The 26670-nt window shown below is 44.9% G+C and overlaps 1 protein-coding gene across 4 annotated transcripts in view; it reads right to left on the bottom strand.

Annotated features, from left to right (window-relative positions):
* Positions 1–664: 664 nt before the first annotated feature.
* Positions 665–26670, bottom strand: part of TNR (tenascin R) — a 432923-nt gene continuing 406917 nt past the window's right edge. For 2 of the 4 annotated variants that reach the window (XM_055366472.2, XM_063710667.1), the window contains exons 20-24: positions 22993–23144; positions 21164–21260; positions 15606–15767; positions 9861–10024; positions 3396–8952 (exon numbers count right to left, since the gene is read on the bottom strand). In XM_055366472.2, coding sequence (XP_055222447.2) covers positions 8833–8952; positions 9861–10024; positions 15606–15767; positions 21164–21260; positions 22993–23144 — 695 coding nt within the window. In that variant the 3' untranslated portion in view covers positions 3396–8832. Of the gene's footprint in view, positions 8953–9860; positions 10025–15605; positions 15768–21163; positions 21261–22992; positions 23145–26670 lie in introns of all 4 variants that reach the window. The other 2 variants (XM_004027943.5, XM_019026943.3) reach the window with 2 other exon arrangements.

Below are 26670 nucleotides of genomic sequence, written 5' to 3'. Positions count from 1 at the left end.
GTCTTGGGGATCAGACCACCCCTGAGCACTTCAGGGTTGAGGGAGCCAGGAGACGAGACTGGAAGGAGGTAGGCAGTGAGTCACCGTCTCTGTGGCTGATCAAGGACTCAAAACTGTACAAAAGGCCTGTCTGGTAATGCTAGGGCAGCAGAGACCACCACCCATTGGTGACCTTTTCTGATGGTAAAAGCAAAGGGTGAGATGAAATTGGTGTTTTTACCTGAAAAGGCTGTTAAAGGTTAAAATGACAAAATGAAATTCAGAGGGTTTGGAGGATTTGGTGTTTATGATTTCTCAAAGTGGGTGGAAGGTAGGGAAGAAAGAGAAAGGAAGAGAGAGAGAAAGATGCAGAGAGAGAGAAAGATGCAGAGAGAGGAGAGAAGCAGGAGAGTAGAAGAGAGGAGAGAAGAAGGAGGGAAGAATGAGGAGGGGGGCTGAGATATTTAGGATATAATGAGAGAACAGAAACAGGGCAGACAAGGGGCGTAGATGGGGGAGCAGGGCCATGGGGGAGAACAGTCCACCCAAAGGGTGATGCGGAGAAGACGGGCTGGCAGAAGCAGGACTGAAATGTTAAGGAGGGGAGGCCCAGAGAAAAGAAGGCAGGCCCATTCTTAAGACAGGCATGCCCCCCAGTGCCCCTAGGACTCAGAAGACACCCATCTTTCTTTCAGGATCTTTTATTAACGTATAGAAAATGTGTTTAAAAAAGGAACTATACAGAGGCTAAAAGCAACCAGGACTAAAAATACTAGTTAACAATGGTTAACAAGCAGAGATTCCAGTCTTTGAGCTACAGTGCCATGAAAGGATCAGGGAAGTTGGTTTTTCCTCTCCCTTCCTCTGTACGTTTTTATTTTTATTTTAGCTAATTAAAGTGTGCATCGTCTGAGGAGTATGTACTCCATTTTCTTCTTTTTTTTCTTCCTTCCAGTCTTTCTTTTAAGTAAGTGCTTTTTCAAGCTCATTGTAGCTACAAAGTCAGTAAATTGGTCTTTGTTATTTTTACCTGAAAAGGCTGTTAAAGGTTAAAATGACAAACTGAAATTCAGAGGGATTGGAGGATTTGGTGTTTATGATTTCTCAGAACAACAATCTAGAGACCACCAGGGTGGGTTTTAGCTGCTCGGATCCCCAGTTAATGACCCCCTCAGTGTCACAGTGATTTGCTTAGGGTACCTGGGCATCCCCATGGACCTGGGGAGTATTCGAGGTTGGAATCATTAGATGTGTGTGTTCGTGCATGTGCACCTGTGTATGTGTGCATGCATGTGTGTGTGTGTGTGTGTGTGTGTGTGTGAATGATTGGAAGGAGGAGCCTGTGTGTTAACCAGAATAGACTCACATAGATTCTAAACCTTGAGTCTGTGGGACCATGGTGTGAGTCTGGGCCTCCGCAGTTGGTAAAGGAGCACTTAGTTGGCCGACATTTTTGCAGGAATTGAAGTGTCTGTTGCATCTAATGCACAGGTATCACTGCTGCCCAAGCAGCCCCCACACTGGAATGGAACCAGTGTTCTGGGGTTCTTTCTTGGGGAGATCTATTCCTTTATATATAAACATCATTGAATTAAAGGGAAGGGGTTTATGTCTGGAGTTTTGGCCTGGCAGCTAAAAATACCAGGTTGCCAAGTACTGATTTCCTTCTAAATTCCCCAAAGTAGCAAAGAAAGCTGAGATTGTAGCCAACTGTCTTCTGATGCCTTCCCACCCACTAGGGATGTGGGGCAGGTAAGGAGTGGGGAAAAGAAACCAGGGGGATAAGTAAAATGAATGTATCTCCTGCCTTCTAGCCTCATTCCCCAAATATTTCCACTGATGTACTCCCACAGGGGACTGTGAAGTTGTTTGTACCCCTGGGAGTCTGGAAGGAGGTAGCTTAAATCAGTCTACAACCTGCTGGTGTTAGCCTCAAAATTTATAGGATATCTGCATTTGTGCTATCCATACTGGTTTGAATACACTAATAATATAATCCTTTCTTCCCAAATTTTGGAGTAAAATTGACGCTCTGAGAACATGTGCCATGTTTATTCTGTGGCTTCTCCTTCCTCAATCCTGGCTACACTGCCTGCTCCAGCTTGAAAAAAATGACTTTGGATATCCCACTCTTCCAATGTTGGGATGTTCCCAAAAGAGTGGGGTGGGGGGTATTGGGTTTATGTTCTGGTTCTTATCTTCCCCCTCTCATTCTGTTGGGGACCCTCTCCCTCGTCTACCAAATTTAAAAAGAAAGAAAAGGAAAGAGATGTCAGGATGTTTCTTATTCCCCATGATGATGAGATTGAGGGTCCCCCGGAGTACATGGCAAAAATAATGCAAGAATTTCCTTTTCTTAAAAGTCAGAAGTGGCATCAAAGCCCCCTTGTAAGAATATTAGTAAAATCCAAGATGGTGGTCACTCAGCTAAATAAATATAAAGAGCAGCCTCATGAAGTGGAAAAATCAAGGGCTTCAAAATTAGACAAACGTTCAGATTATGGCTCTATTTAGTAGCTGTGTGACTTTGAGCATGTTACTTAACCTTCCTGGCCCTCCATTCCCTCTTCTATAAAATGGTTAAACCTGACTTAAAGTTTATGGTGAGGATTTAGTAAAGTAATGTATGTAAAGCCCTTTGCACAGTATCTGGTAAATAGTAGGTATGCAATAAATGCTATTTATCTTAGTCTTCATTTGTGGAGAATCAAATTAAAAAGCCTATACCAGACCTGAACTCAGCTCTGTTACTAATTGCCTGTGTGAATGTGAGCAGATTGCCTAAACTTTCTTGCCCTTGGTTTCCTTGAGAGGAAATAAAATGAGAGGATCATATTAGATGATCTTGAGTCCCATCCAGCTCTGAAAGTGTATTTCCAACATTTGCCTATTGGAGGCAGTGTTGAGCATATTAGTGCTCAATGTCAGGATATTAAAGAGCAACACAGGGTCTCCCTAGGGGCTGCTAAACCAGTGATGGGAAGAAAATAATAGTTCATGCATTCTTGTCCATGTGTTCACTTACTGACAGTGCATCTGGACTGAAACCCTTTCTTGTGACCTAGGTGTTCTAGACCTGTTGGGTGTATGGCTTGCTTCTCAGGGAAGATGTTTGCATCACCTGACCTGAATCCATGGTGCCAATGAGTGAGTGCCAGTACCCAGGAGAGCTGGCCTCATAAGGATAATAGAGTTAAATGTTTTTGAACTGGAACTTTAGCATTAGCCTGGCTTCATGGCCCAGACAATAAGGAGCTGTTTTATGAAGTTATCAGAGGGGGCCAAGTGTGTCTGAGGAACAAGAGCTGTGTTATTTGGATGCACTGCAAGAGCCTTATTAAGCTTGAGGAAGGAGAGAGGATTTCCCGTTTGGAGAAAATGTAACACTGTCCAAAGACTGTGAGGTTTGCCAAGGATATTTGGACAATGAAGTGCTGCAGGTGCAATGAAGTCATGTTTCAGGCAAAGATTGACCTTAAAAAAATAAACAGAATGCTGGAGATGACAAATCAGGCTTGTGACTACTGGTGACGCAAAAGTCAGATCCAGGCAGAACTGGTTGAGCAAAGAAAGAAAGTCCTTCTGCTTCTGGTTTTCGGTGCAGTGACAGGCCTTGGTGCCTTAGTTTCTCCTCAAGTTAAGTGGGTGAATGGCAGAAGCTCTGGTGCGAGGCTGGAGGCCAGAACGTGAGAAGTCAGTGCCGCTTCCTCTCCCATGGCCGCTCCTGCCTTGTCTCTGCCTTTTAGTGTTGTGCCACCGGTAGAAGGCTTGTTTTGAATCTCCAATGATCCATCAGCTTCTTCTTAATTTTATATTTTTCTTCTTTCCACCTGTTTCTCAAGCCTTGATGAATGTAGAACTGGCATAAACAAATCCAGAGTGGATACAATTAGAAAGAACCAGAGACATTTTTTCAAATTGGACCTGAATCTACACCAATACATCATCTTAAAGCATGTAGGAGTTACTTTCCCTGCTTGCTTTTGAAAGTTTTCATTTGGTCTGTGAGTTCTCATCTGGACTGGTAGTGTCCAAATGCCCCAGTATTGTTGAAGAAAGCTTTATCACATATATGTAGGATTGGGTTATGGAAGAAGCAAAGGTTTGAGGAGGCATTCAGCTAAACATCTTCAGGAATGTGGTCAAAGAGAGGCTACAGGAACAACCCCAGGGGCCAGCCTGTAACTCAGCTTTCTTTAGAGATAGACCCTCTCTGTCATGGTAACCTGGATGAAAGCAGACCATCAGGGAAGTGAGGCAGAGCTGAGTATGCAGCTCCTGGCATCTGGGTGGGAGGCAGACTCCCAGACTTCACACATCTGCCCCATTCCTCTGAGGTCCTGAGACTCCTCCTGCAGCCATGGCAAGTTTGAAGCAAGTGAAAACAAATTATCCCAACTTCTTTGGGATTATTGAAACTGAACTAAATTTTGAATCTTTCAGAGGTTTCCTAATAAAAATTTAAGAGTGGACAGTGAGATGCAAGGAAGGTGGAAAGTGTCTCCCAACCCCATGCCCTACCTCCTTGGAAGAAAAGACATGGAACTAAGAAATTAGATTGACTAGTATTCTGGTGGTAAGAAAGCAAGCAGTAGAATACCATATATCCTGGGCATGTGGCCCCACCTTTCCTGAAATTCTGGGTGGAGGTTACAAAAAAGAAAAAGAAAACGAAAAAATGTTTTCATGTCCCTAGGGTATTTGCAAATCCAGGTCACCAGCTAGTCTATTTCAACACCCATAGCTTGGTGTATCTAGTGTTCTTGCATATTCCGTCTTTTCTCCAGAGGAGAGGACAAAGAGGAACTCATAAACTCTTTCCCAACTGATGCTTTTACAAGAGCTATTTGAAAAGATTCCACAATGACTTTTTGTCCCTTAATCTACAGCTCTGCTCTGGGACTGGATTTGAAAAGTAAAAATGTGATTAGGATTGTTTGGTTTGGCACTGAGCTTATTGGCAACCATGGTTTTTTAGGTCGGCTTTGAAATATCACGGTGCTAGTTGGTTCTCAGGTGGAAGGAAGAGGGGCATTAGGAGTCCTACCACTTTATGAGTAGTAGAGGGGGAAGTTGGTAGGTGAGGGACAGGTGGATTCAAATATTTGTAGATGTTTGCTTTGCATTTCCTTGCTGCCATATGTTGTTGTTGTTCTTTTACAAATCAATCTCCCATACAAATCAGCTGGCAAGTTTTCCTGAGTCCTGGTTTGGCTGTTCTGGAAACTTGGAGACGTGGCCTTTCTCAACCCCGCTGACGTTTCACACGGGCTTTCAGGAGGTGACTGCCACCTTGTGGCCACACTTAGCAAGTCCTCCTCCATCAGTTCACTGTGTTCTCAAGGCCAACAGTTTTCCACAGACTTGTCATTCTTGCCACCTCTTCTACATCTGACCCCTTCACCTTCCAGAAATAACCCTGGTGAATGTGCATCTGATATGTTGGAAACTATCTTTATATGTTGGGGAAATGCAAAAAAGGGAAACTGCCTGGACCTTGGGTCTAGACAGTGAATCTATTGCAGTCATTGGTGGTGGTTTTGGTTTTGGGTATTAGTACATATCCTGATGTGTCTGCAGTTAAACAGCCTCTGAGAAGGGTCTACCTCGATTCCTTTTGAGTCCCTTGAGGGAAACTGGTGTGCATAGGGTGGGTGCTTTGAGAGTATTGCTTACTGGATCTACCTTTGGGAAATGCAGTTGTGCTTGGAGGAGCAGGATAAGCAGGAATCAGTGAGGAAAGTTAAGAGCATTGAGTCAAGTTGACCATAGACCTTGGGATGAGAGTGGGGCACAGTGTCTTTTAAACATGGTGAAAAGTCATGAGAAAATCACCCTATTAAATAAAAGGAATCTATAAATCCTTTTATAGAGGGTTGAATAAGCTGATCTTTGAAGTCTCTTTCTTGCTTCAAAATAAAGCTATGCAATGCCGCTGGTACTATTTATAAAAATGTTCCATAGTGTAGAACGGTTTCAATAAAAGGAAGATTTTGGTTTCCACTGATGTTTCTTGACTTTCACCTGAATTGACAACACATAATCTTTTTCCATTTCAACTTCCTTGATGAAGTGGGCTGTGCTGGCACCACCCAGGTACCTGGTCTCTGTTTTTATGGACAAAAAGAGTTCAGCCTCTCATTCGACATGATCTTTTCTGCAGTATTTTCGTGTGTGTGTGTGTGTGTGTGTGTGTGTGTGTTTTACTTATGACTCCTGAATCAATCTCTTTTCTTTCCCTCTCTCCCTCCCCTTCCTTCCTTCCTTCCTTCCTTCCTTCCTTCCTTCCTTCCTTCCTTCCTTCCTTCTTTCCTCATGAAACAGGGAGTCTAGTGAATTTTCATTACCTAATTGTGCTGTCCCACCATGCCAATTTCTACTTAGGTTTTCAGATCACAGATTAGCATCATTGACTGTCAAAACTGAAAGGGAAATTAGAACTCATTCTAGTCTAATCTCTCATCTGACAGATGAAGAAACTGTGGCCCAGAGAGGTGAAACAACCCAGCCGATGTCACGTCGTAGCTAAGATGACAGCTGTTGGCCTGTACCTCGGCCCTCAAGTTTCCCATGCAATGTGCTTCCTACTATTCATTGTTGCCCCATTTCTAGGTAAGTCTTCTGTAATTTACATGCTTGTTGAAAGGATCTGTTTCTGTTTTTTCCTCCTCCCAGTTTGTTGAAGCCCATAGTGAACTGAGAAATGCAAGTGGCGCCTAGGTTTTTCAGGGTATGCCTGTCACATCCACACTGCAGCAGTGAACAAAGCCTAGAAGCCTGCGGCAAGGGGAGCGCCTCCATTCAATGGTGGCTGGCTGCATCCCCATGAGGTCCGAGGCATGATGGTCAGCCCAAGGGACTTTTCATCCTGGTTCTCAAAGCTTGGTAAGAGTGAGGATACTTCCATTAGAAAATTGCCAACACTAAGGCTTATCCAGTAACTGGTTGGCAAAGGTACACACTGCCCTGGTCAGACAAACATAGGCACTACAGAAAATGGTGCTGGGCCTTGAGGAATGGGAGAGGAAAGGGAGAAGACAGCTCAGGGAACTGGGCATGGATTTGGGCAGATGTTGCGGGGATGGTTGCTGATATTTGATTTGAAGGAGAAATTGAAAGGTCACGGCTTCTAGAGCATCTAGCTCTCTTGGGCTTAAGAATCAAATTGTGCTAGTGAAGACAGTGCATCTCATAAAATGGGAAGTAGGCCCACAGTTATCACCTATTCACCTTTGGATTTCTGGATGTAATTTCCTTTGGCTATTGTCATTTTTCCTTTCCAAGGCAGAATAATAAAAGAAGATGGAAAGGCTTCTCATGATCTCACCTCATTAAGAAGGTCATTCCTGTTTCCCATAGGACCAAAAAAGAAAAAAAAATCAACCTCTTTCCAGGATTATCAGTCAGGGATATAGCTCTCTGGGCATATACCTTCTTCTCCTGACTCTTATTAAGCCACCTACATTAAGGAGGGCTTGGGTGAAGATAGATATGAGGCCTTCGGTTTGCAATTCAGAAAAAAAGAATCTGTGACAAATAGGACCAGAAATGGAGAAAACAGGGCTAGGGAAGATCTGTGTTTCCCATGGAAGCTATAATCTCTATGGCAGTGCCCTGATTTTGACTTCTTCAGTCATTTCCTCAATGCTTGACCCAAAAGTGCTAAAAACTACAACCATCTCCCCCTCCTACCTTTGCAGAAAGTGACTGTCTGTCTGACCTGAGGGTGGGGGCAGTGGCTGATGACTCACAGGCACATAGCCACTGTGCCACCCAGGGCCAGGAGCAGGCAATGCCTTGGGAACTAGATTCCAAAATGCTGGTTGGGCTTTTGAGGCTCTGGGGTCTAAGACAGGATGGGATTAGGCAAAAGGCTCCATCAGGGCCAGAAAAGAGCCACTGTTCTCAAAAGGTAACAGGACATGTGGCTGGTAGAGTAAGAGTGTCAGAAGATGAGGATCTTTGGCCCATTATAAAGGACTTGGGGCTGGATTCAGTGGCTGTAGCCTATAATCCCAGCATTTTGGGAGGCTGAGGTGGGAGGATTGTTCGAGGCCAGGAGTTTGTGACCAGCCTGGACAACACAGTGAGACCCCCATCTCTACAAAAAATAAAAGAAAAATCAGCCAGGTATGGTGGCTCATGCCTGTAGTCCCAGCTACTCAAGCGGCTGAGATGAGAGGATCACTTAAGCTCAGGAAGTCGAGGCTGTAGTGAGCTGAGATTGCACTACTGCACTCCAGCCTGAGCAAGAGTGAGATACTGTCAAGAAAGAAGGGAGGGAAGGAGGGAAGGCAGGAAAGAAGGAAGGGAGGAAGAAAGGAAGGAAGGAAGGAAGGAAAAGAACCTGGGTTGTTGGGATGCGGTGTAGTTGATCTATTTCCTTTTAAGGGGAATTGTTGGCAAAACTCCTCGCTGAGGCTCTTTTTTCTGGGCCAATGTGAGAATCTGGCCATGTCAGGCTGTGACACAATCACAAATACCTGGAAGGCAGAGGATATCTCAGAAGAAGGGTAGAAAAATGTGTGTGCCTGTCACCATAACAATCTGCACCCCACGACTTGGCTTTGAATTGGCCCTTTAAGAAAACTTCCTACTTCTCCTCCTTGGTGGGAAAGGAGGTGAAGGTTGAGGAGGCCTGGGTAGGAGGGAGAATGGAGACTGAGGGTCAGGCTCCAGGGCAGCAGAAACCAAGAGCAGATGGTAGCCAGCGGATTCCTGCTACATCCCTGCTTCCTTCACATACTCTTAACATGTTGCAAAACACATTGCTATTACCCTCCCCCCTTGTTTCATATTATAAAATACAAACAAATGACAGAAAATATTGGTTGGCTTGCAGCCGCCCACTGCTCAGAACTGTAAGGACTGCCGTTTTCTCCCTGCCATGAGACGGTGGTTGTAGGGGCGCATCTTCATTTCCACAAAGGGGATGGAGAACTCATGGCCTTTCCAATGGTACCAGTTGATGCCCTGGGGGTGAGAAAGATAAGCATGTCAGGTCATCCCCCACCATGGAACGCCCCACTTCAAAAAAAGGGTAATTATGGGAACAGGGAATCCACAATGTGGGGTTAGCTATTTTCAGCTAACATGAAGCTTTGAGGCCGAGTTCCCAATAAAGTGAAAGGGGCAGAGTCTCTTTCTAGCTTTCTCCTTAAATGTGCTGGTGGCCTGGGTCTTTCCAGGGAACATGTTGCAGGTCATTCCTTATTGCCAGCTTTGTTTTTGGCTTCCAGGAGTGGCATTCACCAGTAGATGGTTGTGAAATCCCAACAGGGTGGAAGCATTTGGAAGAGAATAACTGTGTTTGACTGCTCACTCCTAATGGGAGACTTAGGCGGTTTCTACCTAGGGTGACAAACCCTTTTGGTTTGCCTAGAACTGAGGGGCTTCCCTGATGTGGGCTGTTTCAATGTTAACACTTAGAAAGTCTAGTTGGTCATGCTGGTCTCCCTGTCACCCAGCTCGGCCTATAAACTTGTGGTCTCTGATAGGGAAAGATTGTCCAGTTCACACTGGTATTTTCGATGTCTACCTTCCTGGGACAGTTTTTAGGGTAAAGTTGAGTCTGTGAAGCTGTCCCCAGGACTGATAAGCTCTCTTCATGGGATCTTCTGGATAAGGGAATGAAATGGAACTTGACTGGGTATCAAGGGCTTCTCTGGGTAAGTTCTGGCTCCTGGGTCCTTTCCTTTCCTTCCTCTGGCTTCTACTCTGTCCTGATCTTATCCCATTGTCTGCATTATTTTTCTCAAGACTCCAAATATTTCTTTTTAAAGGGAAATGAAGGACTCACATGTGCCTTTAAAACATAAAGCTAAGGGAGCACGGATTCCACAGCTCTGGCTCATTCATAGCAGAGGTGGAGCATTGCTTACCTGACTGTGCCTGGACTCCCCGTACTTCCCATTGAGGTTGGTCCGGTGGCAGTTCTTATACCACCATGCTCCCTTGTACGACATGGCACAGTTAGTCACTGCAACATCATTGTCTCTATCCTCTGTGGAGAAAGGGCGTCCTTGATGATAGCTGAGGGAGTCCCCTGCAAAAAAGATACATTCATTAGGCTGTCCCATTTGTCACTGCTTTATCAGGATTTTCTGGACACTTGACCCACTTCCAGCAAACCTGGCTTCCACTTATGGAACCTTTTCATTTCCACCCAGTTTCTCAGCGTGGCTGTGCTGAACTCTTACTCCACCTTACCCCTGGGGCCAACCACTTCCATGCTACTCTCTCCAACCCAGTTCCTAATCCCTTTGACCACTTTTGGTGAGAATTTTCTCCACTTAACCCCATCTCATTGCCCACCCCGCCCCCAACCCTCAGCTGTTTCCTCCCAGCCTGCATGGGGACACAGGCCACTCATGGTTCCTCCTGTCTTCAGAGGAGATGGTGATGAGCCAGGCAGACTTGGGCCATTCTGGGGCACCACCATGCAGCCTCAGCCTGGCTTCTCCCTGGCTCACCAGGCCTGCTCAGATGATACCCAAGAAACTACATTCTGAACTTGAGGCCACATGGGAAGAGGGGCATCAGCAAATTAGAATTCCCATCCGTAAGAAACAGGATGATGAAAAAAACATAACCATGTCAAAGGAGAAGTGCTTGGGACATCTGGGTTGTATCTTGGGGAGGAGTGGACTTCAAGAGGGACACATGGCCTGTGATCACTGTCACCAAATATTTGATGGGCTATTGAGAAAAAAATTAAATAAATTCTGTGGGGAAGTGTGAGGATTAGTAGGTGGAGATGAAGACATTTATGCAGCCAACAGACACATGAAAAAATGCTCATCATCACTGGCCGTCAGAGAAATGCAAATCAAAACCACAATGAGATACCATCTCACACCAGTTAGAATGGCAATCATTAAAAAGTCAGGAAACAGCAGATGCTGGAGAGGATGTGGAGAAATAGAAACACTTTTATACTGTTGGTGGGACTAAAAACTAGTTCAGCCATTGTGGAAGACAGTGTGGCGATTCCTCAAGGATCTAGAACTAGAAATACCATTTGACCCAGCCATCCCATTACTGGGTATATACTCAAAGGATTATCAGTCATTCTGCTATAGAGACACATGCACACATATGTTTATTGCAGCACTATTCACAATAGCAAAGACTTGGAACCAACCCAAATGTCCATCAATAATAGACTGGATTAAGAAAATGTGGCACATATACACCATGGAATACTATGCAGCCATAAAAAAGAATGAGTTCATGTCCTTTGCAGGGACATGGATGAAGCTGGAAACCATCATTCTCAGCAAACTATCTCAAGGACAGAAAACCAAACACAGCATGTTCTCACTCATAGGTGGGAATTGAACAATGAGAACACTTGGACACAGGGTGGGGAACATCACACACCAGGGCCTGTTGTGGGGTGGGGGTGGGGGAGGGATAGCATTAGGAGATATACCTAATGTAAATGACAAGTTAATGGGTGCAGCACACCAACATGGCACATGTATACATATGTAACAAACCTGCACGTTGTGCACATGTACCCTAGAACTTAGAGTGTAATAAAAAAAGGGAGGCATATTTAGGCTAAATAGACAAGGATAAATTACCTAAATATTAGAGGTGTTCACAAGTGGAATAGACTGCTTAAAGAGGTGGTGAGATTTTTATTCTGAGGGGCAAACAGGCTGCGTGTTCTCTTTTGGGGATATTGTGCAGGGGGCTCAGGTAAATTGTGTATTTAAGGTGAGGGATCAGACTGTAATTAAATTATAACAGTTTATAAAACTTTTAGCAGGATCAGGATTTGTGGCTAGGGATGTTGTGAAGGGGGCTCATGCTACTTATTGAATGAAAGAGGTCTTGGGTGCTTTTGAGCTTGCGTTAAGCGAGGAAAGACCTATTCTGATTCTGTGGCTTCTGAGTCCAGGCTCACAGGGCCACTCAATGCCTCTGATGCCTCCCACCACAACTTAACTCTCAGGAGGTTGACCTTTATTTTATAGGGAAGGCTGACGCCCTCACTGGGGAGGCCCTAACTCAACATGACATGATCTTCATTCCGTCTTCTTCGTCTTCCCCTTCCAGTCTCCAGGGACTCAGATTTTTATGCCCATCTAGAGTTAACCCCACCATCTGCAACTCACTCTTTCCCATCTCTTCCAGATCCTGGAAAAGTTAAAACATATTGCTTACTTTTTCCTTTTTCTTTTCTTTTTATTTATTTATTTATTTATTTATTTATTTATTTATTTATTTTGTGTGAGACAGTCTCGCTCTGTTGCCCAGGCTGGAGTGCAATGGCACAATCTTGGTTCACTGCAATCTCTGCCTCCCAGGTTCAAGTGATTCTCCTGCCTCAGCCTCCCAAGTAGCTGGGATTACAGGCATGCACCACCACACCTAGCTAATTTTTGTATTTTCAGTAGAGATGAGGTTTCACTGTGTTAGCCAGGATGGTCTCGATCTCCTGACCTCATGATCTGCCTGCCTCGGCCTCCCAAAGTGCTGGGATTACAGGCGTGAGCCCAGCCCTTTTACTTCTATTTTTTTTTTTTAAGTTTTCACCTCCTCTCACCTTAAGTCACATTTGTATCCTTTGTCTTAAAAATTCTTAGATTAATCCTACTCCTTAATGATTATTTCTTTCACTATCAGTTCCTTGATTATGCGGTCTCCACCCACATCCTATCTTCTCACTCCCTGCGTCTCCCTCTGTCATCTAGAATTTGTCTTCATTATTCCCCTGGAGCAGTTCTCTCCAGCTTCCACTCTGAGGCTGCCTTCCACTGTCGCAGATTGCTCCCAATGTTGGTCTTACATCCTCCCAAAGCCTGGCTCCCCTTCCCATTTCTGCCTCATATAGCCACCTCATGTGTTTAACACATTAAGTCCTGGTTTCTGTCTCTCAAACCACTGTTCAGATTTATAATACCTTTTTCTTAATTTCCAACATTAGTCAAGACTCCTTTGTCTCCTATTAGGTCTGATGCAGCAGCCATCAGCCGCTCTATGTTCTTCGCTCGGACTTACTTTATCCTGTTTGTGGCTGTCAGAGGAATCTTCCTAAACCCCACTTCTATTTTTCTTCTTGGGACCTACAATGGCCCTCCGCTGCTACCATGTTAAGACTGAATTCCTCTGCCCCTTGGTTTTCCAGCTTCTGGATCTGGCTCTACCTGCCTCACCAATCTTCTCTATTCCTCCTGAATTTACATTTTGCCCTGCTCTGCCAGTCCCTTCACAGCCTCTCCTCCTCCACAGCATCTGCTCCTTCTGTAACTTCCAGGGTTTATTTTCCTTACCATGGGAATCCCAGTCGAATGCAGCTGCCTTTATGATGCCGTCCTCCACCACCCAGACTCCTCTTCCACAAACACCCCTTAAACTAGAAATGGGATGCCAGATGCAGTGGCTCACGCCTGTAATCCCAGCACTTTGGCAGGCCGAGGCAGGTGGATCACCACAGGAGAGGAGTTCGAGACCAGCCTGGCCAGCAAGGCAAAACCCCGTCTCTACTAAAAATACAAAAATTAGCTGGGCATGGTTGTGTGGGTCTGTAATCCCAGCTACTCAGGAGGCTGAGGCAGTAGAATCGCTTGAACCCAGGAGGCAGTGGTTGCAGTGAGCCAAGATCATGCCACTGCACACCAGCCTGGGTGAAAGAGTGAGACTCTATCTCAAAAACACAAAAACAAAAACAGAAAAAACTAGAAGTGAGTATCATTGATTGTGTGATGAGTTACTTCCTGTTTCTTTTTAAAACTACACGTTTAGTTTTTGTAAAGGCCATGTTTTATGCTTCTTTTGAGTCCCCACAACTTGCACAATAAACTTTTAGGAGCTGCTCAACAACCTCTGATTGATAACTTAATTTGGAATTTTCAGTTCTGATCCAAGTAGCGTCCTAGAGATTTGAATGTTTGCAGCCTTGGGAAATGGGGAGCAGGAGAAAAGGCTGAACTTGGATCAGAGGCCCTGGAGATGGGTTGATTCAGAAGGCCACTACTAAAGATAAGGTCCAGGAGAATTGGGCGATATTAAATGCCAGAAGAGAGGGGATGGGCTCTTCCTCTCCAGAAACCTTCTGATCTAGAAAGAACAACCATTGTGTGGTGTTGCCTAGAGGGGATGGCAGCCTAACGGAAGCCTAGCTTTTCATCTTTTGAAGAAGATGAACTGAATATTCGAGGTCAGAGATAAGACCCTAATTAGCTGATGATGAACAGCCAAACTGTTGGCAGGATCTGCCTCTGAGACATGAGAATAGCGTGCAGTCCAACTGTTCTGGCCTCCAAAGGCCCGGAAGCAAGACAGAGCTGGAACAGAGGGAGCAAGGGCCAGGCCCAAGAAAGGCAGATGAAAGCACAGGCGGGTGAAGAGGAGGGAGGGAGGGGGTGCTGTAGGGAAGTTGGAGGGCTGGCTTCTTTTCCTGTAGGAGAAATCAGAATGGCTTTTCTACAGCCACAATTCTAATCTTAGAAGTGAATAGCGTCAGGTGATTTTTTAAATGATTTAGTCCGGCATCTTGTTTAATATGCTCCATTTCAATGGCTATTTTATGCCCAAAGTGTGTCAAATTGGGCCTTTTGTTGGGGGCACTTCAGGCTGATCTCATTGCTGTTGGAAATGATCTCAGATGTGAGCATAATAAAGGAAAGCATGTCTTCTCTTTGGAGTATCTGGCTAAGAAGAGAAATAATTGAACAGATGCAGTAACTGGAAGGACAACACCTTAATGCTCTTCTTAATTTCAAGAGTCATAAAAATGTTGTTAAAATTATACACCAGCATTTAACCCTAAAATTGGTGTTAATGAAAGGGCCAATAATGCCAAGTATCAAACATTAGAATATTTGAAAAAGCAGGTTTTGTGAAATGTGTTATAATAGAACATGGGAAACAGATTGGCAAAGCCCAAGAAGCAGACTGGATGTTATGTTCTGAAAAAACTACTAATGCAACCAAGCTTGATGGTATGGTTGTTCTGCTTGGTAGAAATGCTGTAAAAATCTACACAGAAAACCTGACCGTCTATGTGGTTCTTGCAGAGGAATGAAAAGAAACATGGCAAATGAGGAACAGGTAAGTGGCATTGTTTGCTCCTTGACCAGGTGTTAGCATGACCGCTGATGGCCAGGGTGGGGTGTTAGGGGCATCTCAGAGAGGGGTGACATCTGTATGATTTGCACTAATTCAAAGATGGTTTTCCTGGATGTCATTGCATGGGAGATTTCTACCCAGACAGTAGATGATTCTGCTCTCACTGCATAAGAGCCCATAGTGACTAATCTAGACAAAGAAAACAATCCTTCTTCATCTTCACATTGCATCTTCTTTAAACCTTAAAAGTACAATCACTCCACTGATTTTTTTCTGACTACTCAGTGAAGTAGGGCAGGCATCCTTATTACGATTTTCCAGATGATGAAACTGAAGTCCTGCAAAGTTGCTTTTAGGTGAGTGGTCAGGGAGAGCTGGGACCAGTGCCAGTGGTTCCCAGTGGCATGGCCCTTCTTCTCCCTGGCCAGCAGCGAATGCTAGAATTCTGTGGGTGCTGCTGCTTCCTGAGGCAGCTTATGCCTAGAATCTGGAGGCTCTTGTCCCATGCCCACTGCCCTTGGGGTCTGCTCAGGAGCCATAGGTACCCGCAGTGCCGTTGTAGCTTCCTATGCGGAGTTTGTACAGGTTTCTGCTGTCCTCGACAGAGAACCTGTCGTAGGAGGCGAAGGCGGCCTCCTGGCCATCCCGCATGTCCACGCGCAGCTCATAGCGGCCCTGGGATGTGATCCTGTGTATGTTGTCCAGCCCTGTGGAGAAGAGCAGAAAATGCACTGAGACTGGCCCCCAGCAGCTTTGGAAAATGGGAGGGAAATGCGTCTGTGGCTTCAAAACATGTTACAGGGAAGAGGAGGGGACTCCAGATTGCCTTTGCTCTTGGTGCTTCACAGGTTGTTATCAAACGGACCCTGCCAGGCTGAATTTCTTCCTGCAAAGAGGACAGTCCAGGTCTGCTGATGGGTTTCCAACACAGGAAACTCAGGGGTTCTAATACCTGCTCTTGACCCAGTAACTGACAAGCCCTGAGCCTCAGGATTCCTGGCCCTGTCCCCTCTCACCTCCTCTGCCAAACCATGGAACTAGAAGAAAATTACAAGAGATATTACATGGATGTGAGCCCTTGGGCATGAGTGATCGAAAGCAAGAGGTGAAAACATTGATTAGAGGAGTTCAGAGCATCTGGAACATCTTAACATCTCCTAGTAGCATGTAGGAAGGGCTCTGTCGACCTTTCCTTACACTGCCTCTCCTGCCTTCAGCCTAGGCTTCCTGGGGCTCCATAGCCAGGTCATAGAATATTATTCTCTGCCTCCTGACTCCAGTCCCTTTCTCTCTAATCTGCCTGCTACATTTGCACTGCTACCTTTCCACTGGCCTTTTCGGCCAGTTACCCTCATTCATCTGCTTCTTCCTTTGCCTCTAACCTTCCCAGGCCTTGGTCTAATATATTCTTTTAAGGTGCAAACCTGTGTAAGTCCCCAGGTTAGGCAGAGTCCAGATCCCTCTTGGTGATATTTTTTCTTTCTTTCTTTCTTTCTTTCTTTCTTTCTTTCTTTCTTTCTTTCTTTCTTTCTTTCTTTCTTTCTTTTCTTTCTTCCTTTCTTTCTTTTTCTTTCTTTCCTTCCTTCCTTCCTTCCTTCCTTCCTTCCTTCCTTCCTTCCTTCCTTCCTTCCTTCCTTCCTTCTTTCCTGCCTCCCCTCCTTCCCTCCCTCCCTCCCTCCCTCCCTTCCTTCCTTTCTTTCCTTCGACGGAGTCTCTCTCTGTTGCCCAGGCTGGAGTGGAGTGGCACAATCTCGGCTCACTGCAAGCTCCGCCTCCCAGGTTCACACCATTCTCCTGCCTCAACCTCCCAAGTAGCTGGGACTACAGGCACACGCCACCATGCCCAGCTCATTTTTTGTATTTTTAGTAAAGATGGGGTTTCACCGTGTTAGCCAGGATGGTCTCGATCTCCTGACCTCGTGATCTGCCCTCCTCGGCCTCTCAAAGTGCTGGGATTACAGGCGTGAGCCACTGTGCCTGGCTGATATTTTCTTATATACATTTTCTTGCCTGCTTGTCATGATTAGCCATGCCCTGGGACTCTCCAATTTTGATCTACCTGCCCAAACTTTGAACCATTCATCTTGTGTTGCTGGTAATTTCTCTGAGTCCTAATTTTTATCTGCTTACTGAACTAGAGTCCCCTTGCTTTGCTGTGACATCTGATATCTACTTGAGTATGCCGTGATTTAGAATCAAACAATTGCAGAGACTGAAGGGAATTTAGTGGTTACTCAGGCCAGTGTCTGTTTTGCGGAAGAGGAAGCTAAAGTCCAAGAGAGGTGAAATGATTGGCTGAAGGTCATCCAGATCTTTTGGCTTTCCTGTCCCATTTGAGACTTAGAGCTTTACCTTGATTATAAGTCAAAGGCTGTTTGACTGCTGTTTGCTGCTGACTGAGTTGCTGACCCACAACTCACCCTAGACTTGTGCTTGTGCAGATGTAGTAGATGCTGATGTTGTTCTGCTGGGATGTCTTTAATTGGCAGATAGATCCATTCCCCAGGCTGCTACAAATGTTGGCTGTTAGCAACTTGCATCTGCCTTCTTCTTGGAAAATTGCCCTTGAGCAAATGGGAGTCACTTCATCCTGGAAGCTAAGCTCTCTCCCACCATGCCTTGGAGCAGACCTCCATCAGTGACTGATGTGGGAGGGGTTCAAAAGCTTGGCCTCCTTGCCCAAGTGGTGACCAGCTCTGAGGAGCAATTCATGCTCCCAAGCTTCCCTAGGGATCACACTGAAGTGAGTCTCCAGCCAAAACCACATTTTTTGCAGTTTTCTCTGCCCTATTTTTGTTCCCCCATTCCCTTCTCCCCAGTGAAGTCCCCCAGTAAGTCACTTGAACAAGAACCCCTGTTTTGATCTCTGCTTCTAGAGAACCCCATATAGTACATAAACTATGGGTCACAGTGTTATCCCCAACTTGAGTATTGCTCCCAAACTACACCACACCAGGCCTAGCATCTTCAAGAGCCCTCCCTGTCTCCCTCTTACCTACATCATCAAGTGAAGACTTCTCTTTCTGATTTTTAAGTTCCCTACTGTGCCTCTATTCAACCCACTTGCCTCATTGTTTTCTTTCCCTCACTGGGGTTGGGTTTCCTCCCTGGCCTAAGTTTGCAGTTGTCAGGAGAATTCCTGCCTTCCCTCCTTTTCATCCCTTTCCTTCCTCCATTCTTCTGACTGACTCATCCCTCAATACCTTCTCCAGGAAGCTGGTCTCTTCCTTCTTTGAATATCTGTGGCCTTCTTTTCAGTGACTCTTAGGTTAGAACAGTGTTACCCAGTGTGGATGGCATCTCTGATGACATGAGATATATAAGGCACTAAATAACCTTGAATAATAGGAAGAAAGGTATTTCCAAATTTAATCTCAGTCTTTTGTAATAGAAGAAGGAGATACCTTAACCCTGATCCTAACCTTCACTCACAGTCTCAGTTTTGTTCTAGTGTTTTAGTGGTTTGTTTAGCATGAAAAGCATGAAACACTTCCTAATCTCCATTTTTAATACCACCACCACTGCCAGCAACAACAGGCTTGGAGTCCCTGTATTTAACTCTCATTTAATACTATTAATATAGTTTCTTTTAATTGCATTTATTTTTGAGGTTTTCTTTTTTATTTATGGCACATGATAACTAGCTTTCTATTTTTGGCAATGCTATAACATTTCTTTTAAAAATAGATTTAATTAAAGAGTAATCTATAGAAATTTTAAGTGCACGATAGTTTATGTATTTCAGAAAATATGACACAAATTGTGAAAGCGGTATACAGCAGCTCAGCTTTGGGAAACGTGAGTCCTGTCTGCTTATGGATGTATTGATTCATGGGTATTATACTTGTCTCCCAAGTTGCTTGCTGATGCTTTCAAGGTAAGAATATTTTTCAATTTGTTTGACTTTTATGTCAATGTTTTTGTATGGCATTTACCTTACATTTTTATTGTCTGTATCAGCAAACACAAATCTGTGGATTTAATATGCATTCAATTAATTCTTATCATTGATTGATTTATTGATTATCTACATTTTAGGTACCTACTATCTCTCAGGCACTGTCATAGGTACATAGGTAATGGGGTTAGAAGATAAATATGAGGTGGTCCCAGCCCTCAATGAAGCTCACATAGCAGAGACAGACAGGAAGTAAAATGGACACTATGATCTGTGCCACAAAAGAAGGAGTGGCCACTTCTCCCACAGGCAATAGGGGAGAAAACTGGTGAGGACTGGCTCTGTGGAGGAGAAGGTGCTTAGCTGTGTCTCTGAATATACACAGATGGCACTCACCACACAAGGAATGTGGGGAAAGGAGGACAGTTGGCTAGGGGTGCTCCTGGCAGAGGAAGCACTGGGGGTTTTGCATGTGTGGAGTTTGGTGTCGGAGAGGAGTGGGGGGAAGAGCAGGTGAGGTACTGAGGGTGTAGAGGAGTCTTCAGAGGCAGGTGAGACTTCTCCTGGTGGTAATGTGGAGTCATTGAAAAGTTTTACAAAGGGGATTAGCCATCGCCCATATTTGGGGTGTGAGGAAGATCATTATAGTGGCCATGAACCCACCTTTGCAAAGATCATGACAGTGACAGAAATCTAACATGGCTGATTCCTTGCTTCTGGCCTCACTGGCTGGCTGCCCTCCTCACTCATTTCTGGGCATAGGCCAAGCTAACCATGGGAGGAATTTAGTTTATAGTTTAATTTTAAAGCAAGGATGATAATAGTCCTCCCTAAAACTGCTCCCCTCCTTTTTCAGGGACTGAAACTACCTTTGCAAGACTAACGAAAGGCCAAGAGATTAGGATTACAGAGGGACTTGAGTTCTGCTAAAATGTAGGCATAGTTTCTATAATCCCTTACTGCTCAGGGTCATGTGGCCAGAGATTTGTGACTTTCCTAGTTGCTCCTATAGATAACAGCACTATTGCAGATTGGTCTTTTGAGATGTTTTTCAGACTTTTGCATTCAGGCAACCAAGTGACCCCACCTGGACCAGTGACACATGACTCAACTGGGCCTGCAACCCCCACCCAGATGCAGATTCAGGGCACGAGGACCATTTTCCACACTCCCATGATTTTATCCCCAACCAACTGGCAGCACCCATTCCCTAGCCCCCTGCCCACCAAATTATCCATAAAAACCCTAGCTTCTGAGTTTTTGGAGAGATTGATTTGAGTAGTAACTCCAGTCCTTCCACTTGGTGGCCTTGTGTTAATTAAACTCTTTCTTTATTGCAATAATGCTGTCTCAGAGAATTGGGTTTATCTGTGCAAAAGGCAAGAAGAACCTGTTGGGTGATTATAGCCATGTGGACAATGGGGTGGTCCTAGAGGCAGAGAGGCCGGTAAGAAGCTTGTTATCTAGGCATCCAGGAGAAGAAGATGAGATGAGATAGTGGCAGGGAAGACAGAGAGGAGGCCACAAATATGGAACTTGATAATCTTTTCCTCTACCTCCCTTTATCCATCACTATGAAAATCTAACTAAGCGGGGGACACAGGTCATAATAAATGGACCACTTTCCAGAACTTGGCACCACCACCATCTGCCTGGCTTGGATGTGTGTTTACCATCTCACGCCAGTTTGGTTCTCGATCTATATTTCCTGCCGGTGTCAGACTTCCAGGAAATTGCCAGTCACCTCTAATCCCACTTTCATTTTTTCCCTTTTCTTTCCCAGGTCAGGTAATAACATTCTCCAAAGAACTAAGCGGAGTGGCTGGCCTCATTTCTCCCCTGACCTGCAGGCTGGCTGGCTGGTTGCCTTGCTTCTGGGAGATGGCCAGGCAGCCTGTTGCTCCCTGTGCCCCTCCCCGACCAGGCAGCTCACTTCCTTTGTGGCAGCCTCATGTCAAAACCCATCAGAATAAGAGACTATTAATGAGGATGGGAAGAGACAGAGAAAAGAGGGAAACACCACAGTAACATAAAAACAGATCAATAGTGAAGCTAAACAGAGCAAGAGGTTCTGAAAGCAATTCAGGAGCTGTTAGCTTCTCAACAAACACAGGGTTTCTGATAATCTCAGATGGACACAAAAAGGAGAGAGATGGACAAAAAGCCAGAGAAGCACATCAATGGAAAGCAATAAGGAGGCTTTACCCAGCCAGAACTCATCCTCCAGGTTCCCGAAGCCAACACGGTAATCAGCCCATTTCCGGAAAAAATCAGTTTGGCCATTCTGCCGCCTCTGGAATACCTATGAAGGAAAGAAAAAAACAAAAAACAAACAAACAAACAAACAAAAAAACAAAACCCAAAGAGATGCTAAGGAAAATAAACTGTGATAAGTAAAATTGATATAACTGGGTTTTATATCTGCAATGACAAAGATGTCCAAAGAAGGAACATTTCAGAGCAGAGCTCAGTATTTACACAGCAGTTTTTGTAGGAGACACTCAGAGCATTTCTCTTGAAGTGTAGAGGCCCCTGATGAATAGGCTCCAGTGTGATATTGACACTAATTTGCACCCCTGCAATGTAGAAAGGACTCAGGATACATATCAAGCCCTAAATATCAGGGGAAATAGGCTTGGCTCTCAAACGAATCTTTTGCACTACAGAGTGCAGTAGAAAGCATTTCTCACCAAAAGAACAGGACCAACTTCAAATCAGCTAGTAACTGTCATCGTCCTATTGCAGGCAAAGCAATATTGCATATCATTCACTTTCTGAGCTGTTTAAGTGCTTATTTTATTTAGCCTCCAATATATCAGCCTTGGCTTCAATTTCCAATTATGCTTTAAGAAGGAGGCACACATATGTCAGAAACATAAAAGGAAATGTCTCCCAAGAGTAGCTGTTATGAGCACATCACCATTCAAAACCTACCCATTTTGCACCAGGAAACATCCAGCACTGTTAGCAGAGCGAGAGAGGGCATCCAAAGAAGGGCGGAGGGGCTGGTTTTCCATCCTAAAGCAATCCAGCTAATGTTGGGCTGCTTTAGGGCCAAGTGGTGGGAACTCCCGGCTGCTCTGACAGGCTTGCATTAAGGAGGCTGCCCTTATTTTCCCTCACTCTGTATTGCCCTATCAGGCATGGGAGGAGGGTGGTGACAGGAAACAGTGTCTCTCTTTTCCTGACCACTGGTGCTCCCTGAAGGCTGTGTCAGCTCTGGGGAAGAACCAGGGAGACCCCAGGAAGAATGGGGAAGGGGAGCCAGCTATCCATGTTTGGGGCCTCATCTGCTTTCCCAACTGCAATCCTCAATTGGAGGCTTCTGATCATCTCTCTGTGGTGGTGATCACCTCCTCATAGAGAAATACTTTTCCTCAACTGCCTGTTTGTTTGCTTGTTTGTTTTGTTTTTTGAGTCTTACTCACTCTGTCACCCAGGCTACAATGCAGTGGCATGGTCTCGTCTCACTACAACATCCGCCTCCCAGGTTCAAGTGATTCCCCTGCCTCAGCCTCCAGAGTAGCTGGGACTACAGGCATGCGCCACCATGCCCGGCTAATTTTTGTATTTTTAGTAGAGATACAGGATTTCGCCATGTTGGCCAGGCTGGTCTTGAACTCCTGGCCTCAAGTCATCACCTGCCTTGGCCTCCCAAAGTGCTGGGATTACAGGAATGAGCCACTCTGCCCAGCACCTCCACTGCTTTATTAGAGATGCATTTCTCAGCAGGCAAGATCCTTGGGCCCAACAGAGCCGCGACTGCCTTTCCCCAGCACTCTCCTGCTTAACTGTCCTTTCCTGCTCCTCCTTCTGTGAGGACAGATATAGTTATTCCTTTCCCTGCCTGGCCAGATATATGATTAGACTGCTGAACATGGGCCTTGAGGGCAATGAGGAGCCCCAAGATGGACATGTGGGGGGTGATAAAAGGATGGCCAGAAGGATGGTGAAGTTGGCTTGGCAGGTGCTGAGCTAGGTAGACTAGAACACTGAGGATGCTTCTGTGCAAGGAGAGCACAGATTGTACTTACAATCCAGCCGCCCCCGTCGGTGGTCATATCACAGTACACTTGTAATTTCTGGCTCAGCTCCCCATTCAGGAAGATGGGGTAAACCCCACTCAAAGTGTCTCCATTCATCAAATGCTGGGCACAGTCTTGGGGATGAGGGAACACCCGGCCCCCTGCAAGGAAAATAGACAATGTCCAGAAAGGATTCTTTCTCTTACAGTGCACAAGAGCTCCTTGGATCATAGAAGGTCTTAGCAGGCCTCCTGGTACATCATCAACAGCTGTAAGAAATCCTCAACGGAGCTCAAGGTGTGGGTGTGGGGACTTGGCATCATCTTGGATTTCCCTTCCACAACTGTTGTTAGACTTATCAGACAACATACAATTTCACGGGATCTGAGAACTAAAGGGCTGGGTTCATGGTCTAGCTCCACCAGTTACCTATTTATTTGACTTTAAGTAAATCAGCTGGGTGTCAGTTTTCTTATCAGTAAAATGGGGATAATAAAAGTCTCCCCCTTGAAGGGCAAAGGTGTGTTAATGCAGGTAGTGATTGGTTACTCAGGCAATGATTACAGATGCATGGGCCAAAATAAATCACTGCAGACTCCACCTTTCAAAAGAATGAGAGGCATCTGAGCAAAGCTTTCTGTCATCTTTACAGTAGCCATTAAGGAATGCCCAAACAAGCTCGGTATTAGCAAGAAGATGAATTATCTATTCCTTGTACAAAATATATCCTGATTGGACTAAACAATCAAGTAGCCATGTTTTACAGTTCAGTTTAAGTTTAAGGAGAGGGCAGGGGAAGTAAATTGCAGCTCATCTTTCAGAGACAACAGCCCAATTTGTAGAACAATATCTAATTAGCTGAAAGAGGAGCTTAAATCCTGTGTCTTGAAGAGCTTAGCTTCAGGGCAAATTTTAACGCTGAGCAGGCAAGCCAAGAAGCAGAAAGCCCACTGGAGGAGCTTTTCTGAACTGCAGGAGCTGCTAGAGCAAGCTAAAGGCAGAGCTTGCTGTGTGGGAAAGGGTGGTTTGGGTGCTCTGTAAATAGTATGTATGATCTTCTGGGTTGACGAAGAGCATGCTGCGATTGATCTAGTTCTGCATTCTTGAACTGTTGCAGTCAGGAAGAGAGGCTGGGGAGGGACCGCACGTGTCAGTTACTGCAGTATCCCCCAATGGCAGAACCGGTGCGCTACAGGTGTGACACAGGGCCCGCTGGTGGGTCAGAGTAAGTGACAGCACCTACCCAAGGATGGCAACATAGCAACCTCACCGAAAACCCTGAGCACCTCAGACCCCATCATAGATCACCAGTGAAGCCTCCTGTGTCAGGAAGAGGTGGTTAGAGTCAGTTTATGGAAGGCCCCCCTGGAGATGTGTTAACTGCCCCCGCACCAGGACTGCCCTTCAACTTGCTGCCACACACCCGTCGAGGGCGCACCCACCTACCGTAGTTTAGAACAAAGGCATTGCCTACTGCAGGCATGGTTATACCAGGGAATGACAATATATTTCTATAGAACCTGTCCTTTACCAAGTGTTTTTATTTCCATTTAATTCTTGCAAGAAACTTGAGAGGACAACAGATTGGTATAGATACACTTATTTTACAGAGAAGGAAACTGCACTCAGAAAGATTACATGACTCAGATTGCTGGAACTCACATTTTCAGATGGCTTAAGTGCCGTTTGCACTCTACTAAAGCAGGAAATATAATGCATGATAGAATTTACTGAAGATAGAAATCTATGCATACAGCAAAGGATTAATTAATACCTGCATTTGTCTTACAAGCAAAAAAGCCCCAAAGATTAAAGATCTCAAAAATTTCTATGTTCAAATCAAATATCCATACCCTCTCAAACTGATTTCCTTAATAGCTGCAGAAAAGCTAACTGTCATCTGCAGAGTGTCCTAGAACTCTTCACAGTTCCTGATCCCACCTACCCCTAGAGGCTACAGTTACATTTCAGGAGACAGGTGTGAGCTGTCTCTGTCTCCTTTCCCTGCTGATTTGGGAGCACTGCTATTATCTCCTGGTTTCCTGGTCATTCTTGACCTGGCCTCTGGAACAACCAGGCTGTCTGCCTTTCTTTCTCCCCTTTCATCTCACTGTTTGAGTTTCTCATTTTAGAAGATCAGCAATTAGTGCCCTTGGTCTTTAGCTTACTCCTAAGGTATGCACTAATAGCCCTTTTTCCTGAAGAAAGGTTTCTTCATGCAATAAACTCAGCTTCTTGAAGGAGCCAGAACCCCAAATTTCTTTCCAATATCCAATGTATCCCCAACAAAACATCTCCACACAAATCTCAAAATGACATTCTCATACAAATACACATATAAATCTAAACATCAGAATGGGGAAAGAAAAGATCTCATGCAGGCTTCTTCATATTGATAACATAGATTGATTTAATATTTATATTACAGATACTTTTTAAAGGCTCAAACATATTAGTTGCTTTAAAGCTAGACCTACAGACAAATACAGTAAACTGAGATGACTTAGACAAGGGGAGTTTTGAATACCTGAATGGCTATCATATAAAATAGTGATTCATTTTTTAAAGTTAGAAAAATAAGAATAAAATTATCTTAAGAAAAAAGTGTTTTCTAAGGGGTGCCAAACACTGGATGGGATAAACGTCCCAGATTACACCCTGGGAGAGGAAGGACCATGCTTTCTTCCTTCCAGGCCGGCAATGAGCTGGTTGGTGGGGTGGGGGTGGGGGGGCAGGTACTCCCCAGATGTGCATGAGGCAATGATGCATCGTTGCTGGGTGCGCTTGCCTTCCCTTTGACAAATTGCAAGGCCATTTGGTTGTTTATAGATTCCATTTGCTGTGATTTAGTCTGTGGCATTAATGTAAAGACAACAAGCATTTTGCTCACACAGACTATCAAGAGCAGCAACCTGGGATTTTCACATCTTCGGAACTTGGAGAAGACCTCACATTTACAGCAACACCATTCCTTTTCAACCTGCTTCAGCCTGCAACTCTAGTCCTTGTCCAAAATATTATTCCTTTTTTTGCAGACAAGAGAAGGCAGAGGCTCGCTAATGGTTCTCAGACTGGGACCTTATTAAAATTCAGATTCCTGGTTTCCATAGCAGATTCACTGAATCAGAATATCAGGGGATGGCGCAGGGAATCAGTGTTTTACTGAAGCTTCTCAGACAAGTCTGAAGACCAGCTAGATTTGAACCTGCTCTTTGTCTGGCACATTTTCCTCTTCTCTAGAGGCCAAGAAGTGGAATTGGTAAACTGAGCAATGCCTCAGAGGAGCCCTGTGGTCTGTGTTCTCTGCCCAGATCCTTGTGGCTGGGTGGATGAATACTGTAGATTGAATCTCTGTCTCTCTCTCCCACTTGCCCCCTTTCCTCCTCTTTCCCTTTCCCCCTCTTTCCCTTTCCCAGTAGGTATGTCTTGAGTGGGCTGGTTCCAAGAATTGGGTTGAGTGCGATAGGAAGGAGAGGGGATAAGAGATTGCATTTAGCCTGGAGTCTAAGCTTTGTGTTCTAGTATTTATTGTTTTGTTCTGCTTTGGGGGTTATTGGACTTTGCTTAGCTAATAATAAAGAACACACTGGTTCCTGTTCTGCTGTATTCAATGTGAATGTACTGGGGCTTTATACATTTTAGGAGACTGTCAGGGCAAATTTCAGGCACTCCTAGCTCTCTGGATGT

The sequence above is a fragment of the Gorilla gorilla genome, chromosome 1, assembly GCF_029281585.2.
Source record: "Gorilla gorilla gorilla isolate KB3781 chromosome 1, NHGRI_mGorGor1-v2.1_pri, whole genome shotgun sequence".
In the NCBI taxonomy this organism is placed as follows: domain Eukaryota; kingdom Metazoa; phylum Chordata; class Mammalia; order Primates; family Hominidae; genus Gorilla; species Gorilla gorilla.
This window is presented reverse-complemented; position numbering and strand designations above follow the sequence as displayed.